This window comes from Eremomyces bilateralis, assembly GCF_010015585.1.
Source record: "Eremomyces bilateralis CBS 781.70 unplaced genomic scaffold P152scaffold_5, whole genome shotgun sequence".
Classification (NCBI taxonomy): Eukaryota; Fungi; Ascomycota; class Dothideomycetes; order Eremomycetales; family Eremomycetaceae; genus Eremomyces; species Eremomyces bilateralis.
Window position 1 is genome coordinate 127,317 of NW_022985071.1, and position 17,872 is coordinate 145,188.

Genomic DNA, 17,872 nt, shown 5'->3' on the forward strand with positions numbered 1-17,872 from the left:
TCCTTGCGAATAAATTCCTCGACTCCGTGCGGATCTGGACAGTAGATGCGGAGGATGTTGCGCCATCGTCTAGCTCTGACACGTAGACCGTCACATCCTCTTCCTTGTTTGGAAAGCGAGTATTGAGAAGGTCCTGGACCTGTTGCGTGAAAGCTACTTTGACCCTTATACCCGCTTTGCCGGTCTCTTGACAGATGGATGTGTGACTCGGCGCCAGCCCCTACGTCCTCGCCCCTTCGTCGGCGGGTTATGGTTGATCAGAGGGAATCGAGTGGCCGCCGTTTCCCCTAAGTGACGACCGCTTCTCAATGGATTCACCGATACGAAAGAGTACCTTGTATCCTGCGTTCATGCGTTCATGGAAGAAGCTCCACCGTCGGTCGATGTCCCCTGTGATTGTGGATAGCCAGTCGGCGGGCCACGGCTGTTTAAGTAGAGAGAGAAACGAGTGGCCGTCGGTCCTCGATCGGCGATAGCATGAATGACTGACATATTGAGGGAGCCGGAAGCCGTATCTCGGTTCATGCGTTCATGCAGGGTGGAGCGAAACCTGTTTGGGTTTTTGTTGGGACGAGGGGAGATTGGAAGGATCCGAATTCATGGTGTGGTAGTCGGTGGACGGGCGGGAGGTTTCGATGGATGATGGTTATCGTGAAAGATTTCGGGGATGGATGGGTTACGAACAGACGGCGCTATACCTGGTCGGGCGGCGCTAAACTCAAGGAGGGAATTAACCAAAACTTCACGTACAAAGTTAAATATTTACAATAAGCTAGGACAGGTATTGTCGCACGTGATGTGCTAAAATGGTTGGGAGTGAGGTGCTGTTGTTCCAGCAGCGAAGTTGTTGTATTGTGTGTTGTGTGTAAGTTGTGTGTAAGTTGTGTGTAAGTTGTGTGTTCTAGCTGAATGCCTGGTTCCCCGGCCCTACAGATATACGAGAGTCACGGCAAGATTATTAATGCAGTTTGTAGCCTTGGACTCCTAGAGCTCATGCCTTGGCCTGCGACAGGTATTCCCCGGATTTCACGTTTACTATGGTTACAGGCAAAAGTATTGTTAGCGCGGCGCTAATTAGGGGTCTAGCCTAAACCGTTTTGTTCATTCTTCCATTACTAATTAGATATAGATTTCACCATCTATTAGCCTGCTCATTCTCCGGACCCCAATCCTATTGAGACAGTATGGAATTGGATGAAGGGCTGGATCCAGGACCACTATGGGGATGCCTGATTATATTATGACCAGCTTCAGGAGGGAATTAACGATGCTTGGGAGGCTATCAGAGGAATTCGTGTAAGAGTTGTCGAGTTGATGGGCCAGAGATGCCAGGATGTGATAGGCGCAAATGGAGGCTATACACGATAATGAAATCTATATCCAATTAGTAATGGAAAAAAGAACAAAAACGGTTTAGGTTGGAAACTCCTGCTTAGCGCCGCGCTAACAATACTTTTGCCTATACAGTAACCATAGTAAACATCCAAGCCTCGGCCTGTATGTGGGGCATCCGGGTGCAAGGGCGGGAATAAACTCTACCTCGAACTCGGAGTCGGTCCCTAGCAACTTGTACGTACCAACAAGCGATGCTAGCTTATGATCTTCATTCGGGTGAAAGACGACTCCGAAAGATGTTTTCGGCTCGGATCTGAGGCGCTGGGTCATGCGTAGCACGAAGCAACATAAAGAACGGAGTCACATTTGGCACGTTCTTCCAATTCCTTGATTTAGTGTATAGATCGACAGCACTCATTTCTTTCCCCGCGAAACCTGATTGATACCTCTCCAAGATAGCTACCATCGAAGTTCGGAAGTAGTCTTCCAACCCCCCAAGAGCCAATTGACCTGCTGCCGTGTCCTGCAAGACATATAACAATCATGGGCGACGATTCCGATCCTCCCTCGTCATCTCATCCTACTCCACCAGACGTTGACCTGCTCCGCAACAATGCCACCCTCCACCCCTCCGGCTACGAAGAGGTCCCGTCCAAAGCATCCATCCTGCCGCCCGAATCGCCGTCCGATGTCTCCGTTATCGACATGCCCGATCCACCTGAGGCCGATGCGCCGGATCGGAACCTCATCGAGCGAATGGCGCGTTTCCGTTCGACGCCCCTCTCCTTCCTCCGGGAAGTCAGCCTCCACGTTTCTGGTACCGGGTGGCGGAGCTATGACAATATCGTGGGGCAGCCGGTGTTCTATCCCGGGTTCAGCGAGAAGATGAAGCAGAGCGTATTGTCGAGCCCGATGTTACAGGCGAAGGTGGAGGAGTTGGCGGAGAAGAGGGTGAGGGTTGAGGAGGGGGAAGGGCGGTGGGGACTCGCTGTAGACGAGGGTCAGAAAAACTATACGGGTAGCACGAAGAGGGATAGGAGAGAAAAGAGGAAGAAAGACGTTCAGCAGAGTCTGGAGCAGGTGCTCGAGAAGATGACTGAGGACATGATTGCCAAGATGGAGGGCAAGCGGTTCATACGTGGAGCATACTACATGGTCACACAGTTGTTGACGCGAGCATATCACCAAGGTAAGCTTTTTCCAATGTGCATGCTCTCTCTAGCTGACATCCAACCCGCGAAGGCATCCACGTCTCCTCCGAAGAAATCGTCCGCCTCCGTAAAGTCGCAATCGAAGCTCAGAAAAAGAAACAGTCCATCATCTTCCTCCCCTGCCATCGTTCTCATGTCGACTACGTCTCATTGGCAATCATCTGCTACCGTCTCGGCCTTACTCTACCCGTGGTCGTGGCGGGCGACAACCTCAATTTCCCTCTCGTCGGTCCGTTCCTGCAAAGTGCTGCAGCGATGTGGATCCGACGGTCGTTTGGGGACGACCAGCTCTACACGACGCTCGTGCAGGCATACATGGACACTCTGCTTCAGCAAGGATTCAACTTCGAGTGCTTCGTCGAAGGCACGCGATCGCGAACCGGAAAACTGCTCCAGCCCAAGTTCGGGATCTTGGGCTTCCTTCTCGACTCCGTACTTTCGGGCCGGGTTAAAGATGCCATCATCTGCCCCGTCAGCACACAGTATGACAAGGTCATCGAAGTAAACAGCTATGTCTCCGAGCTGCTGGGGCAGCCGAAGCAAAAAGAGAACCTGATGGACTTCCTCTCCGCGTCATCCATTCTGAGCCTCAGACTGGGGCGCGTCGACGTCCGTTTCCACGAGCCCTGGAGCCTTCGATCCTTCATCGACGACCAGATGGCGAGTTATACCAAGATGCCGCCGCAAATGCCCACTGAGCCGAATGGGAAGGACACGACCCGGCTCCGGTTGCTTCGCACGCTCGGTTTTAAGGTCCTAGCGGAAATCAACGAAGTGTCGGTCGTCATGCCGACTGCATTGATCGGCACCATTCTCCTGACATTACGGGGACGCGGCGTTGGAAAGAGCGAGCTAGTCAGGAGGGTGGATTGGCTGTGCGCACGCGTCAAGTCCCGAGGTGGGAGAGTTGCGCATTTTGCTGGACTCCCAACGGAGACGGTCGTCGAGCGCGGGCTGGAAGTTCTGGGACCGGAGTTGGTCGGGGTCGTCTATGGCCTTGTGGAGCCGACGTTCTATGCGGTGGATCGGTTCCAGCTTTCATTCTATCGTAACATGACCATCCATCTGTTCGTCTCGGAGGCCATCGTGTCGGCTAGTCTATATGGCCGAGTAAAACTCGGCGGTGGTCTCGAGCACCAGCGCATGCCGTTTGAGGAGCTTCGTGATCAAGTTCTGTTCCTCTCGCAGCTCTTCCGCGGGGAGTTCATCTTCCCGACCGACGGCCTTGAAGCGAACCTATCCAAAACGCTCCAAGGGCTCGAGCAGGATAAGGTCATCCACATCGTCAGGAACCAGCAAGATCCGTCGCAGATTGAGTTCGTGGAACTGAGCGAAGAAGAGCGGGACCAGGGACGCGAGAACTACGACTTCTACTGCTTCATGATTTGGCCATTTATCGAAGCCAGCTGGCTCGGTGCGGTATCTCTCATGGCGCTGACGCCTCCATCAGGGCAAGGCGAGGATATGTGGCTGGACATGAAGAAGGTGCAGGATATGGCTCAACTGGTAAGTGAATATTGAAAAACTCCCTCAGCTCTTCGGCCGATAGCTAACGCGGGCACCCAGCTCGGTAAAACCCTCTACCATCAAGGCGACCTCTCCTACTTCGAAGCCGTCAACAAAGAAACCCTCAAAAACGCCTACCAGCGCTTCGAAGAAGAAGGCATCCTCCTCGTCGCCAAATCCAAAGACGCCCGCATCCCCACCACCGTCCGCCTTGCCCCTGACTGGGTCCCGCCACGCGCCCCCTCCAGCAACCACCTCCTCCCCTCCGGCCGCCTCTGGGCGTTTGCCGAGCACATTAGCCATAGCCGACGTGAAGGGAAGAATCGGCGGGACGGGAACACGGTGCGAACGCGGGTGCTGGGGCTGGTGGAGCTGGTGGCGGAGAGCTTGTGGGAGCATGCGCGGCCGGCGGCGAGTCCGGAGAGTAAGCCCGGGGCGTATGAGAAGGTGAAGCAGCGGCGGCCGAGAAGGGCGATTGGGGAGGGGAAGGCGAGGTTGTAGGATGGGCGGCGGCTGGGGCGGGTTGTTCGGGTAGATACATTTAGATGATATCCCTGGATGAGCGTTCGGGCATGGGCATTGATATAATGGAGTCCGCAATGAATATATTCAGGCTACTGTTATGGTCCCGGGCCCGTGGCCTGGGCCCTTGAGTATGGCTGACGCCACAGGGATGTGGCTAGTGGATGGCATGGAGGATTATCAAGGATATAGTCATATGGGAGCTATGTGTTAGGACGGAGCTGTGTTAAGGAGCTGTGTTGAACTGTGTTAGTATAGTAGAGAGAAGAGTTTATATCTCGCACACAGGCGCTGGGAGATTTCTTCCTTCTCTCTCTTCTGTTTAGATTAATGGAACTTGGTAATCGCAGATCTTGCGCATCCAGACCGTGTCAGTTACGGCCCATAATCACAGCAAAGAGCTAGATGCAAGCTTGGTTTGAATGCGAGGACAAGACTTAAACACCAAGGACTACGGAGTAGTAGGTTTCAAATTTCTTCGCATCCTGGCTCTTATCCCTAACAGAATCGCCAACCCAATGCCAAAAATAGCAGTTGGACAGCCATGGATGGATGCGACTCGGATGAAAATGAGGTATTATGTAACATACCTAGCTAATTAATCCCTACGAAGTAACATTTTACTATTAGGACTCCGCATGTCGTATGGATTAGGACACCAGAAGTGCGAACACCCCTGCAGCAGTACCGGGACACCGGACGAACTGCTTCCAGTGAACACAAGCCAACAACCTAAATCTATCGTCTGCCTTCTACGACATTGACCAACACCAGATCAAATCTAAGCGAACCACGCTTGGGATTGCACAAGAAAGATGAGGAAAAGAGAAAGCGATCCAAATCTGCAGTCCTGGTCGAAGGGAATTACCAACACCCTGCTCGGTGACAGAAGAAAAGCGCTCGAAGGATCGGTTTACTGTTTATCCCATGTCCAAATTATTTTTGGAACGTCAAGCTACTATGTATGCTCAGTGCTCAACAATGCTCAGGGATGTCGGGTGACCGGAAGGCGGAATGCCATTGTCTTATATCTTTTCTTCTATTGGCATTGTGATTTTGTTCTGCATCGAGATGGGCGGCATTGTCGGCATCACGATCTGATATGCCGAGTCTATTGGTGGCGTCGGCCTCGTATTTCCGACTAATCATCTCCGATTCTGGTCTCTCTCGCAGTCCCTGCCTCTGGTGTGCCTGCTGCCCCGTGCCCCTATCCCCCACATGTACGCCACTGCATAGTCGACGTTCACCTCATATCCTCGTTGTCCTCATGGTATCGCTCAACAGTTGAATGTCGTCATTCGACAACTATCGCTTTACTATCCATTTCAATTGCGGTTCGTCATTTTCATCTTTAGATGTCTTTGGAAGTTTAAAGTGGTCTACGGGAGATCGTCAACACCAGCATCTGCTGTTACCCGATAAGGCCGATATCTTTCACAGATCGCTCAAGATCTGGCGCGGAATGCGACTACAAGGAAACACACAGCATCGAAAGGTGAGGATCATGAGGTGCATAGGAATCCATACGCAAGAGGCTTGGATCTTCCTGCTAATCCGACAGCCAAGGGGGGTGGCTGCGACTAATAATCACAGTCAGCGTTGCAATCTCGTAATTATGGAGTCCATCGTGACGACGGCCCGGAGTGGGCGTCAATCCGATCTCCCCCAGGCCCACACAACGGTGGGCGAACACTCCCTCCCTCCTCGCGCTCCCCTCCATGCCAGGGCGAGGCAATACGAAGTTGATAGTAAAATTGCACCTCTTTTCTGCAACATTGTCTCTCCTCATCGGTCCGCGTGACGTCGCTGCTTAAGAGCGGTAGCTTCCCCTGTTTCTTGTCGGTCATAGGTGATGCTCTAAGCGGAAGTCAATCGTTTTCGAACTCTTATAGAATCATACATCCAGCTCCGAACCAGCAGTCACTCGTTTTCTATTTCTAGTCAAGTCATCTATTTCGCACTATATGGTAGAAATTACTGTTTTATTCTTAATTTCTACTCGTCTTTAAGATGCTCCGCGACGCGGCTACGCTTCTTGCGCTTGCATTATGCATCCTCACCTATCGAACAACCCTAGTGGCGGCAATTAGTACAACATCCGTCGCTCCAATTTCGAATGAGCGGGCTGGCTGGGTGATAACCACGGACAGTGCCATGCCAGGCAATGAGGCGACGCTTGTGCTGGACAATAACGAGGGGACATTCTGGCATTCCGCGTGGTTTCCAGATGCCCCTTTGCCCCACTGGCTCAACATTGATATGGGCACCCAATACCTCATCAGCGGGTTCTCCTACACTCCACGTCAAGACGAGGAGACCAATGGCAACATTGGGATGCATTCGATTGAGTACAGTGTTGACGGCAACAACTGGGCAACCGCGGCACAAGGCACGTGGGCCAACGATAATACCGTGAAGACATCGTTATTCACCCCTGTTATTGCTCGTTGGATCCGCTTGAACGCTCTTACAGAGGCATCTAACACTGGCCTACAATTCTCGAGTGCGGCCGAAATCAACATCCTAAGAAACCCCCATTCATCGCTTCCACGGACGAACTGGGTCGTCTCTGCGGATAGTGAGCAAATTGGGGAACAGTCTTGGGCTGCTACTTATGCTATCGACGAGAGCCCAACTACCTTCTGGCACACTGCATACTACGGGGGCGCTGATCCTCTGCCACACTATTTCACCATCGACCAGGGTGCTGCTACCACCGTTGGCGGTCTCAGCTATCTCCCTCGGCCACCTTCAAGCGGGCCAAATGGGCGCATTGGCGAGTACACAGTGCAAAGAAGCGATGATGGCAATAGTTGGATTGACGTGACCAGTGGTACCTGGCCAGACACTGAATTCAAGAAGCTTGTCGAATGGCAACCGATAACCACACGATACTGGCGTCTTGTGGCTAGATCAGAGGCTGGAAATCGTGGTGAATGGACCAGCGCTTCCGAGATCAATTTGCTTGATGGAGCAAATCAATTGGCGAACTTCAGGGTCACGGTTGACAGCGAGGAAACCGCTCTCTTCAACAACAGTGCGGTTCGTGCTCTGGATACCGACATCAGCACCTATTGGCACACCGAGTGGTCAAGCGCCAACCCTCCTGGCTTTCCTCACTTCATCACCATCGACATGCAGACCAATCTACCGGTCAAAGCCCTGCAATACACCCCCCGACAAGACGGTGGCGTGAACGGCAACATCGGTCAGCATACGATCGATGTGAGTACGGACGGCAACTCTTGGACCACGGTGGCTACCGGTGCTTTCGCCGACAATGCCCAGGCCAAACTGGTCAACTTCCAAGAAACGTTGTGCCGGTATGTCCGGCTCACTGCCACTAGCGAGGCCGGCAATCGTGGGCCATGGAGCAGTGCAGCGGACATTGCTATTTCTTACGACGCAAGTTACATCGCACCCGCACCACAAACCAGAGGCCAATGGGGCCTGACTGTCAATTTCCCGCTTGTTCCCGTCGCGGTCGGTCTGGTGTACGATACTGGTGAGGTTTTGGCTTGGTCTTCTTGGAATCCATCGGGCTTTGGCGGTAGCCCGGGTGGTCAAACCGTCACTGCTACATACAATCCCTCCACCAGTCTTGTGTCAAAAGCTCTGATCACCGACACCCATCATGACATGTTCTGCCCTGGTATCTCCCTCGACTTCAACGGTCGGATGATCATCACTGGTGGCAATGATGCTCCGCGAACCAGTATCTACAACCCACCAGGCCATGGTTGGATTTCTGGACCGGACATGCAGATCGCTCGTGGCTATCAGTCCTCGGCGACCCTGTCCAACGGATGGGTTTTCACCATAGGTGGTTCGTGGTCTGGCGGTATCTTCCAGAAGAATGGTGAATATTACGATCCATCCGCCAACACCTGGAACATGCTGAACGATGCCGATGTAACACCCATGCTCACGAATGATGCCGGCGGACTGTACCGCTCCGACAACCACGCCTGGCTGTTCGGCTGGAAGAATCAGGCGGTTTTCCACGCCGGGCCAAGCACGGCGATGAACTGGTACACAACCACCGGCAGTGGCGGAGTTACCGGTGCCGGCAACCGTCTGGATAGCGGAGATGCCATGTGCGGCATGGCCGTCATGTACGATGCCGTTGCCGGCAAAATCCTCACTATGGGTGGGTCTCGGGACTATGAGAACGCTCCGGCGGTGTCCAACACCTATGTCGTTACCATCGACAACGTCGGGACCCAAGCGCAAACCGAGCGGGTTGCCGACATGAACTCCAAGCGCATCTTCGCTAACGCGGTGGGGTTGCCCAATGGCCAAGTGTTTGTCGTCGGCGGCCAGGACTATGGTTCGGTATTCAACGACGACTCGTCAATCATGTATCCAGAACTGTACACGCCGTCAAGCCAGACATGGACCGTCATGGCCCCCATGGCCGTGCCGCGCAACTACCATAGTGTTGCGATCCTCATGCCCGATGCCTCCGTCATGGTCGGCGGCGGTGGCCTTTGCGACGGTTGCAGCATGAACCACTACGATGGGCAGCTGTTCAACCCTCCTTACCTATTCACGTCCTCCGGCGCCAAAGCCACCCGCCCCGTCATCGACTCTATTTCAGCGGACAACGTCGCTCTCGGTGGCTCTCTGACCGTCACCATGAACAGCGCCGTCACGACTTTCTCCATCGTCCGTTTGGGTTCCGCCACCCACACGGTCAACACCGATCAGCGGCGGATTCCCCTCACTCCCAGTTCGGATGGCGGCAATACTTACAGCATCACCATTCCCAGTGACAGTGGTGTTGCTCTTCCTGGCTACTGGATGTTATTCGCCATGGACGCAGCCGGTGTTCCCAGCATTTCCAAGACGATCAAGATCTTCTAAGTTTATCGGGTTTGTTTATCCACGACTTCAACTGCTCCTTGGTTCTCGTTTTCCTAATTACAACTTGTCTCAGCGCTTTCCTGCTAGATGTTGGCAAAGTCATTCGTGGTTATACCCTTGGTGGCCGAGCAGGGTTACAGTGCTCAACCCCCCAAAGGGTCTGTCATGACTAGTTTTGTATAAGGAAAGTTGAGCACTGGAGTGACTCAAATTCTGATCCGCCACCAAGGGAATTTTGATAGCTGGTGAACATTGTTGGCTTGGGCATCAACAGGGTCTCGGGCCCATTGAGGCGGAACTATCTCTATCACGTCGAGACCCGGATCATACTTGTCTAATAATATGATTAGAAATCTAGGGAACGGGTAGAACATCAGCAGATAGGAACCAGTATATGGGGGTATATTAGGGGAGGAAGTGTTTAGTTTGTCATCTTGTTTTCTCCCCCCATCTCTTACGCAAGGTCTACCTACACATCTTGGATAGTTAGACAGAGTAATGAAATGAAATCCTGAAGTTAAAAAGATTTAGTTCTTAATATTCTCTCGAGTTGTATAATCGTTGCAACTGACACGGTCTGGATGCGCAAGATCTGCGATTACCAAGTTTCATTGATCCAAACTGAAGAGAGAGAAATGGAAGAAATCTCCCAGCGCCTCTGCGCGCGAGATATCCTCTCTGCTGTCCTAACACAGCTCCCTCATGACCGTCCTAACATACAACTCCCATATGACTATCTCCTCGATAATCCTCTATGCAATCCACTAGCCACATCTCTGTGGCGTCAGCCATACTCAAGGTCCTAGGCCACAGGCCTGGGACCATAACAGCAACATCAATAATAGTGTCCAGCTGTTTATTAATACACAATATATTCATGAAGATAGATTCGAGTTATGTACACAATACCATTGGCCACGCTTATGCATTATATCATCAAATAGAACAGGGAGTTGGGAACAACTGTGCAAGAGAACTAGAGTCGCGGCTCAACTCCACTCCAATGCCGCTCACCGGGCCAATGTGAGTCAGGCCAGACGTAACGGAGTGCTTCCCAAATATGCCTAGAATCGTCGGTTAGCAGGGTGCTCAATATCCAAACTCAGACAGCAGAGATGACTTACTCAACATGATGAATCTTTAAGCCATTCTTGACCTCCTCCGGCAAGTCCTTTACATCCTTGCGATTTCCCCTCGGCAGCATCACCGTATGCACCCCGGCCCGCAGCGCACCGATCAACTTCTCCTTGATCCCGCCGACGGGCGTCACCTTGCCGCGGAGACTGACCTCGCCCGTCATCGCCATTGTCGGCGGCACACTCTTCCCCGAGAACAGGCTGATCAGCGCGATCGTGTGCGCGAGGCCGGCCGACGGCCCATCTTTCGGCGTCGCGCCCGCAGGGCAATGCACGTGGATCGACCGGTTCTTCATGATGTCCTGGTCCGGATCGTGGGTGAGGGCGAGCTCGTACGCGTGGGCCTTCACCCACGTCAGGGCGACTTCGACGCTCTCTTTGAGGACGTCGCCCAGGGTTCCGGTTAGCTGGACGCGGCCGGTGCCGGGCATGTCGGCCACTTCGATGAAGAGGATGCTGCCCTGGCCGCCGGTGGAGTAGGCAACGAGTCCGGTGACGACGCCCGGGCGGGAGGACTTTTCTGCGATCTCCTCGTCGAAGCGCTCGATGCCTAGGATGTTCTCCAAATCGTCGACCATTACCTTGGGGTTATATTTCTCGAGCGCGGCCGAGTCCTTGGCGTCCGCAAACTCGACCGCTTTAGACCGGCAAACGCTGCCGAGCTCGCGCTCAAGGTTCCGAACCCCACTCTCGCGAGTGTAAGAGGTGATGATCTTGTCGATAACATCGTCCGACAACTCCACGCGGCTTGACTCCAGACCATTCGTTGTGATCTGCTTAGGGAGGAGATGGCGGGTTGCGATGTGCCTCTTCTCCAAGGTTGTGTATCCTGGAAGACTGATCATCTCCATTCTATCCAACAGAGGAGGTGGAATTGTGTCTAGAGAGTTCGCAGTGGCGATAAAGAGAACTTTCGAGAGATCGATGGGGATGTTGACGTAGTGGTCAACAAAAGTATGATTCTGCTCCGGGTCAAGCACCTCAAGCATCGCGGCAGAGGGGTCACCATGGAAGTTGCTGGTGCCGATCTTGTCGATTTCATCCAAAAGGATGACAGGATTAGTGACGGCGACTTTCTTCAATCCGCTGACAATCAATCCAGGCATGGCGGCAACGTAAGTGCGCCGATGGCCACGGATCTCAGCTTCGTCTCTCACACCGCCAAGGGAGATGCGATGGAATTTCCTTCCAAGAGCAGTAGCAACCGATTTTGCTAAGCTAGTTTTGCCGGTACCTGGAGGACCAACTAGTAGCAAAATCGGGGACTTGTCGACCATTCGCTTCGTCTTGAGGATCTGAAGCTGGTCTTCGTTCCGAGGAGCCGTATCCGCACTCGCCTTGTTGTCTTGCGTTGCCTCTTTTGCTTGTTCTGTTAACATTTTGATTTGCGTCTCCAAGTCGGCATTGACGGATTGCTTCAGTTTCAAGACCGCCAGATATTCCAGGAGCCGTTTCTTGATCTTCTCCAAGCCATAGTGATCGTCATCCAACTGCTGCCTTGCACGTCGCAGGGTTTCCCTATCGAAATGATCCTCGGTCATCTTGCTCCATGGGATCTCCGCGAGGTTCTCAAGGTAGTTTCGGCAGACTTGGTACTCCGCTTGAGCAGGGTTCATCTTCTGCAACCGTTGGAGCTCGCGCTGGGCAACCTTCTCCGCTTCCGGTGTAAGTCCGGCCTCGTCTATGCGTTTCTTCAGCTCATCAAGCTCGTTTGTATCCTCTTCAGCTTGCCCGCCACCACCAGGAAATCCGGGTGGAAAGCCTCTTCCGCCGTTCCCTCGCCGAGCAATGGCATCGTTCTGCAGGCGCTTTAATTTGTCCGAATCAATTCCGTTGATGTTGTTGCTAGATGAAATAGTCATCATCCGACCGTTGCCTTGCATGGTATTTATGTGCTTGCGCAAGATATCGACAACCCGTTCCACGCGATCATTGACAGGGAGGGCAGCCAGAACCAAAAGTTTCTCTTCATGTGTGCATTCGACAACATTAGCCATGAAATCGGCAAGGGCACCGGCGTCGTCGATTTCCTTTCGTCCGATGAATATTTCTAGCCGTCGTGCAAGTATAGGCGAGATCGCTGTCGATGCTCCTCGGGGAAGCAGGGCGGAAAGGCGGACAAGAGCTAGAAGCTGTCTCGACGATTGTTTCAACTCCGAGAAGAGGGCTTCGATGTGGGCGTCTTGAGGGTTTACCGCTTCTAAAACGTTAGCATTCATTGCCTTCTCTCGCGTAGACGTCTAACTTACGTTGATCCGGCTGGATAGTCACCACAGCCTCCATGTACGGCTTCTGTTGGGTAAACTTCTCGATCTGGAACCGTTCCATACCCTCAACTATTAACGCCAGGTCGCCTGCTCGTCTCCCTTGGACACCGTTAACCCGTCCAAGCACTCCAACGCTAAACAGGTCTGCATCGCCAGCTTTGGAGGGATCGGTGAGCCCCACTCTTGCCTTGACTTGCTTGTCCGCATCGCCCTGCTCTTTGCCATCATCGATCAACTGTTTTCCATCCTTGCTCAAATATGGACTCGCCAACGGCACGCAGCCAATCGTCACCGGAGATTCAGCCCGGGACTGGTCAGACGCTTTGCTGTAAATAGTCGCGAGAAGGGCTGCGATATCGGGTCGGTTGGAGACGGGAATGCGGAGTGTTACTCCAGGGAGGAGAACGAGATCCCGTGGAAGCGGGAGTAAAGCGAGGGTTCGCTTGACTGATGTTGACTTCGCCATGGTGGAGAGAGTCGAGTTGCGTGCAGTGTTCAGTCACCACGTAGTGTATTGACTTATAGCACCCCCGCGGAGTGGATTTACCCTCTGTGTATACGCCGGATTGCCAGGATTGAGTGAATACGGTCGTGAGCTTGCGTGGTTGATTTACGTGCTGGGTAAGGTATATAATCATAGGAGGAGGCCATCGGCTACAAGGAGATCCGATCAATTCATTCTAGAACCATCGGTTGCTATCATGAGATGAACCTCGAGGGCTACCGTCATCATCGCCGAGGTTATCGTCGCGTCACGTGCCGTGTCAATTGAAGGGGGCGTCGATATATCAATTTGATACTCGATTGTGTCGACACACTCCCCTTCATTCTACCGTCCTGAGAAGATAGAACAATCGCTGGCTGGTTTAACAACAACTAATTATCAATATTCTGTTCTAGAGCTCTGATAACAAATTATTACACTTTTAATTCGACCACTCAGTTTGTGAGTTTAGAGGCAAGCGAGAGCCTGAATAAACGGCAGAACTAGGTACCATGGACTTAGAAGGTCGATTGATCCAACTTACGTCACTATCATGTTTTTGTAAACTTACGGATTAAATGAGTTTAATGTATCAAAATAGTGGAAAATTTCAGTTGTAATCGGCTGAATCCCCCTGCTACCTGTTGGCCGGCTTGCTCAATGTGATCTTGAGTGCCCGGGGAAGACCCCACATGGTCACGGTGGGAATCGTCACCACGAGGTTCCTGTTTCCATGTTTGTGTAACCGCGTATGACTTGCTGTGAATATTAGATAGGACCATTGGCTCTTGGGCCGTGGCACCTATACGCAGAAAAGAGAGCATCCATGGGGACTCACATATATATGTTGCTAGGGGACCAGGCAAGGTTCGACATAAAACGATCGATCAACTTCCTGACCATGGGCTTCTGTCGGAAATCCGGGTTTCCTTATGCTATAGTAACGATGTGGCCTGGCAGCAGGATGGCTAATCCAAACTTGAAACAATAGACAACGCTGTGGCATAGACTTGTGAGAACGAATTTGCCAACAGATGCTTGCCATTTTTGCACATTCCGCTCTGCCAGTCCATTTCTTGGGCCATGTATTCTGCGTTCATGCGCTACGTGTATACGTACCTTGGAGAAGAGGCTTCTCGGCCACGATCAGTCAGTCACACGGCCCGCAATAATTAATCCCTTTTCATAGGGGTAGGGTAGCTGGGTATGGCAGCCGGATGAACAATGTGCTTCAATTTGGTACCCTGATAAGAGAGGCATCTGTCGTTAATAACGATCGCATTAGCTTAAATGGTCTTTGTAATTCCCACGAGGGATCTGATAGAAGAAAAGTCTGTCAATGCCTCGCAACCTCGCCGCCGCCGTCGTCATCCTCGGCGCCCACGCAGTTTTCTGTTTCTGTTCTCCCTCCATCAGTCTCTCACCACACGCGCTCCCACCCATGCAAATCGATAGTTTCGTTGATACCAGTTGATGCTGTGGAACGGTCAATAGATCTCTTCAACTTGTCCATCAGGAAGATGCGACTTACAATGTCTTCCTTCCCGCAATGCGGGGGTGTGTAGCCCAGGAGCCCCCAAGCACAACATTATGCTTGCCGTCAAAGAAATCCGCTACAAAAACGCTATCCATCAGCACCCATTTATTATAACAACCTCAATGCTTTGCTGCATTGTTGCATACCTGTGTATCCTGGATATACATCCATGGGCTGGAAGCCTTCATGTTTGACCAGCGGTGTCGAAGTCCATTCCCAGACACCACCGAGTTCTCCTTGCCCACGGACGTGGTTGCCATTTTGGGTCACTGAAACTGGGTTCCAGTGCTTAAAAGCAACATCAGCGTGGTCGAGATCGACAAAAAATCCATCGATCGAAGAGAACTCGGCGGACTTCGGCAGCTTGGTCACTGATGGAGGGGTCTCCTGAACGCCGTTGTTTGAAAGGTGGCTGTGACATTGGTGGTAAGTCCAGCTCAATCACACAAGCACTGATGATCTGACCTATTGACGGCGGGAATAGCTTTATCCAACGCATTCTCAAAGACCTGCTCCTTCATCTGTTCTGAATACTGGTAGATGCTGCGAACTTCCACCATCGTCGGAATGCGTCCGCCCATCCATGCGGCGCAGGCGGAGAGCTCATCATAAGACGCCATAACTGGCCAATGTAAGGCATACTTCAACGGTACCAGACCGAAAACAGTCTTGACCAACTTGTCCTCAATAAACGCCTTCGGGACATCGCGAGCGGCAGATCCGTTTGAATGAACACCATTCGTGATGCCATTAGACCCCCCGTTCGACAAGATTCCGTTCGTACGGTTGGAACCAACGGCAGTCCAAGATTCTGGAATACCTTCGACACCATTTCTCGCCAAGAACTGGGCATACTCCAGATTCGTAATTGGACGAGCAGACGCGGTGAAGGATGGAACGCGACACTGTCTCATAGGCTTCTCATTGTCCCACCCAAACGCTCCACTCGACTCATTCAACCCGAGGGACACATCTTGTTCCGGGATACGGAACCACGTGTTTGGAACGGCCTTCTGTTCAGCCAACATGGCTTGAGCCTCCCAATTTGGTTCAACCACCCCTGGAGGCGGCTTGACAAACTTGCTTTGCAACAGCATATAAAGAATGGTCTCCAGGTGCATCGCTTCATGCTCAAAGCCGAGCCACAAAGCTTCCTGGACAATCTGAGGCAACTCCTTCTGGGCGGAGGCAACATACAGATCCTCGACACGTTTCCGCACCGCGGTCTGATACCTGTTGATCAATTCAATTGCAGGCCATTCATTTGGAATCTCCGAATGAGAATGGCACTGCTCCGGATTGTCAACATCAGGGTCAATCCCTCGCTCAAATATTCTGGCGAAGTATTTCGGTTCCGTGGCCGGCGTTCCCGTCGACCTGGTCAAATGGATGTCCAAGAATGTCGGGATATGGCCGAGATAGAACACGCATTGATTTCGAAGATCAATGGGTTTATCGTACAAATCCTTCTCGGAGACCATCCCACGCAAGCAAGTGTCCCATGCAGCCCATAACTGCCCCCAGTCTTTCCACGTGGGTATTGCGCTGGATGCATACTCCGCCTTGGAGAGAGGAAACTCGAACGTCGGCTTAGTCGCCATGTGCAAGCCTGGAAAATGATCAGAACACACTTCAAGTTGATTCAACAAAGCGAACAGGAGAGAGGCAACATCGCGCAATTATATCGCGATGGGAGTGAGAGATGACGAGTGACATGGGGCAAGCTAAATCGAATGCACAACATAATAAGGGTGGGGGACATTGCATACCATGCTCACACGCCTTGCCCATCCATGAAGCACCAGAGACCAATCCGGCTTGCTGCCAGAGCTCCTGAAGCTGGTCATGCGAGTACTTGTGGCTCTCCTCGATACGAACCCGTTCGTCCCGTTTGATGTGGATCCCGCACACCTCTACGTCTTTTACAGGGGAAAGAAACGCCTGATGACGTCCGGCTCGATTGTCATAGACGTATTCACCGATGACTCTCCAGTCCGCAACGCTGAACGCATCCTCGCCAAGGATCTCATTCGCGTGTAGCAATCCGTTCAGGATGAACTGGTGCGTAACCCCTGATGTATCATTGTATGCGCTGTACACTTTTTGCGGGTTTTCGCACGAATCAAGTCCCACAATTATGGAATCTCCGCCCACAAGGCTATCCGCAAACATCTGCAGAAAAGCTGCAGCTTCATGATGTCGAAAATTGCCGACACTGGAGCCCATACTCAAAACGCATTTTGAACGGTGCCGGATGGCTTCGGACTTTAGCCACTCGGCACCATCATCGTACGTTCCATGCAGTCCGTAGAGCTTGACATGGCGGAATGAGCCCTGGGGTACAGCAGACAAGGTCCGCTGGAGCTCGCTCAGATCCAAGTCAAGCGCAAAGTAATCCACGTTCTTCTCCTGTCTCTCCAATGCCTGAAGAAGGATGTTGATCTTCCTCAAGTTGCTATACGAACATTAGGGCCCTGGTCCTCCCGGAAAGGTCGCTTGAACAAGAAAACAGCACTCACCCGCTTCCTAACTCAACGATCACGGAGTCTTGCTTGATTCGGCTTGCAATATCATCGGCATGGGACTCGAGGACGTCAATCTCGGCGTTGGTGAGGTAGTACTCATGCAGGTACGTGATGCGTTCAAAGAGCTTGAGCCCAGCTTCATTGTACAGCAAGAGCGTGGGGAGTGTCTTCTCTACCTTCGTTGGATCAAGACCTGAAAGGATCTCGTTTCGAATGGATGCCTCGCTAGCGCCTCGGCGGATCTCGAAAATCTGTGGTCCATGATGCGCCTTTTCTTCAACATTGAGTTGGATTGCCTTGCTCGGAATTTGAAACTCCAAAGGCCCAGATGCCGGAATGGTCTCCAATAACGGAGACATGGCTCTATGAGATGCTGCTCAATATCGGGACAGTGTTTGGCTAGAGGAAAAGCCACAAGTTGAAGATACCTCTTTGTCAATGGACGGTATGCTGCTTTTGAAAGCCGCGAGAGCTCTGATATGA

General features: G+C 52.3%; 4 protein-coding genes across 4 annotated transcripts; 2 read left to right on the plus strand and 2 right to left on the minus strand.

The window, feature by feature from the left end:
• The first annotated feature begins 2,300 nt into the window (after positions 1-2,300).
• P152DRAFT_456382 (acyltransferase) lies at positions 2,301-4,907 on the plus strand. The gene is made up of 3 exons (XM_033678994.1): positions 2,301-2,524; positions 2,578-4,052; positions 4,113-4,907. The coding sequence occupies exons 1-3, from the start codon at positions 2,428-2,430 to the stop codon at positions 4,551-4,553; spliced, it is 2,013 nt and encodes a 670-aa protein (XP_033535786.1). The 5' UTR covers positions 2,301-2,427; the 3' UTR covers positions 4,554-4,907.
• A 1,677-nt stretch (positions 4,908-6,584) lies between these two features.
• Positions 6,585-9,440, plus strand: P152DRAFT_393136 (galactose oxidase; the record flags this gene model as incomplete). Its single annotated transcript, XM_033676180.1, has 2 exons — positions 6,585-6,986; positions 7,863-9,440. The coding sequence occupies 2 exons, from the start codon at positions 6,585-6,587 to the stop codon at positions 9,438-9,440; spliced, it is 1,980 nt and encodes a 659-aa protein (XP_033535787.1).
• Positions 9,441-9,989: 549 nt separating this feature from the next.
• Positions 9,990-13,535, minus strand: P152DRAFT_456387 (ATP-dependent protease La). The gene is made up of 3 exons (XM_033678995.1): positions 12,826-13,535; positions 10,565-12,773; positions 9,990-10,504 (listed from the first exon to the last, which is right to left on the minus strand). The coding sequence occupies exons 1-3, from the start codon at positions 13,307-13,309 to the stop codon at positions 10,417-10,419; spliced, it is 2,781 nt and encodes a 926-aa protein (XP_033535788.1). The 5' UTR covers positions 13,310-13,535; the 3' UTR covers positions 9,990-10,416.
• Positions 13,536-14,627: 1,092 nt separating this feature from the next.
• On the minus strand, positions 14,628-17,858 carry P152DRAFT_262529 (uncharacterized protein). The gene is made up of 6 exons (XM_033674804.1): positions 17,384-17,858; positions 16,634-17,319; positions 15,330-16,473; positions 15,011-15,276; positions 14,859-14,940; positions 14,628-14,803 (listed from the first exon to the last, which is right to left on the minus strand). Exons 1-6 carry the CDS (start codon positions 17,746-17,748, stop codon positions 14,740-14,742), a joined length of 2,607 nt encoding a protein of 868 aa, XP_033535789.1. The 5' UTR covers positions 17,749-17,858; the 3' UTR covers positions 14,628-14,739.
• Between the last annotated feature and the right edge of the window lie 14 nt (positions 17,859-17,872).

Excerpts from the sequence above, each read along its gene's own strand:
- P152DRAFT_456382 (XM_033678994.1), top strand. The coding sequence starts at position 2,428 with ATGACTGAGGACATGATTGCCAAGATGGAGGGCAAGCGGTTCATACGT. Across the intron at positions 2,525-2,577 it reads GACGCGAGCATATCACCAAG|GCATCCACGTCTCCTCCGAA; the intron begins GTAAGCTTTTTC and ends CAACCCGCGAAG. Across the intron at positions 4,053-4,112 it reads TGCAGGATATGGCTCAACTG|CTCGGTAAAACCCTCTACCA; the intron begins GTAAGTGAATAT and ends GCGGGCACCCAG.
- P152DRAFT_456387 (XM_033678995.1), bottom strand. The coding sequence starts at position 13,309 with ATGGCGAAGTCAACATCAGTCAAGCGAACCCTCGCTTTACTCCCGCTT. Across the intron at positions 12,774-12,825 it reads GACTATCCAGCCGGATCAAC|CGGTAAACCCTCAAGACGCC; the intron begins GTAAGTTAGACG and ends ACGTTTTAGAAG. Across the intron at positions 10,505-10,564 it reads TTAAAGATTCATCATGTTGA|GCATATTTGGGAAGCACTCC; the intron begins GTAAGTCATCTC and ends CGACGATTCTAG.
- P152DRAFT_262529 (XM_033674804.1), bottom strand. The coding sequence starts at position 17,748 with ATGTCTCCGTTATTGGAGACCATTCCGGCATCTGGGCCTTTGGAGTTT. Across the intron at positions 17,320-17,383 it reads ATCGTTGAGTTAGGAAGCGG|CAACTTGAGGAAGATCAACA; the intron begins GTGAGTGCTGTT and ends ATGTTCGTATAG. Across the intron at positions 14,941-15,010 it reads TGTATATCCAGGATACACAG|CGGATTTCTTTGACGGCAAG; the intron begins GTATGCAACAAT and ends GCGTTTTTGTAG.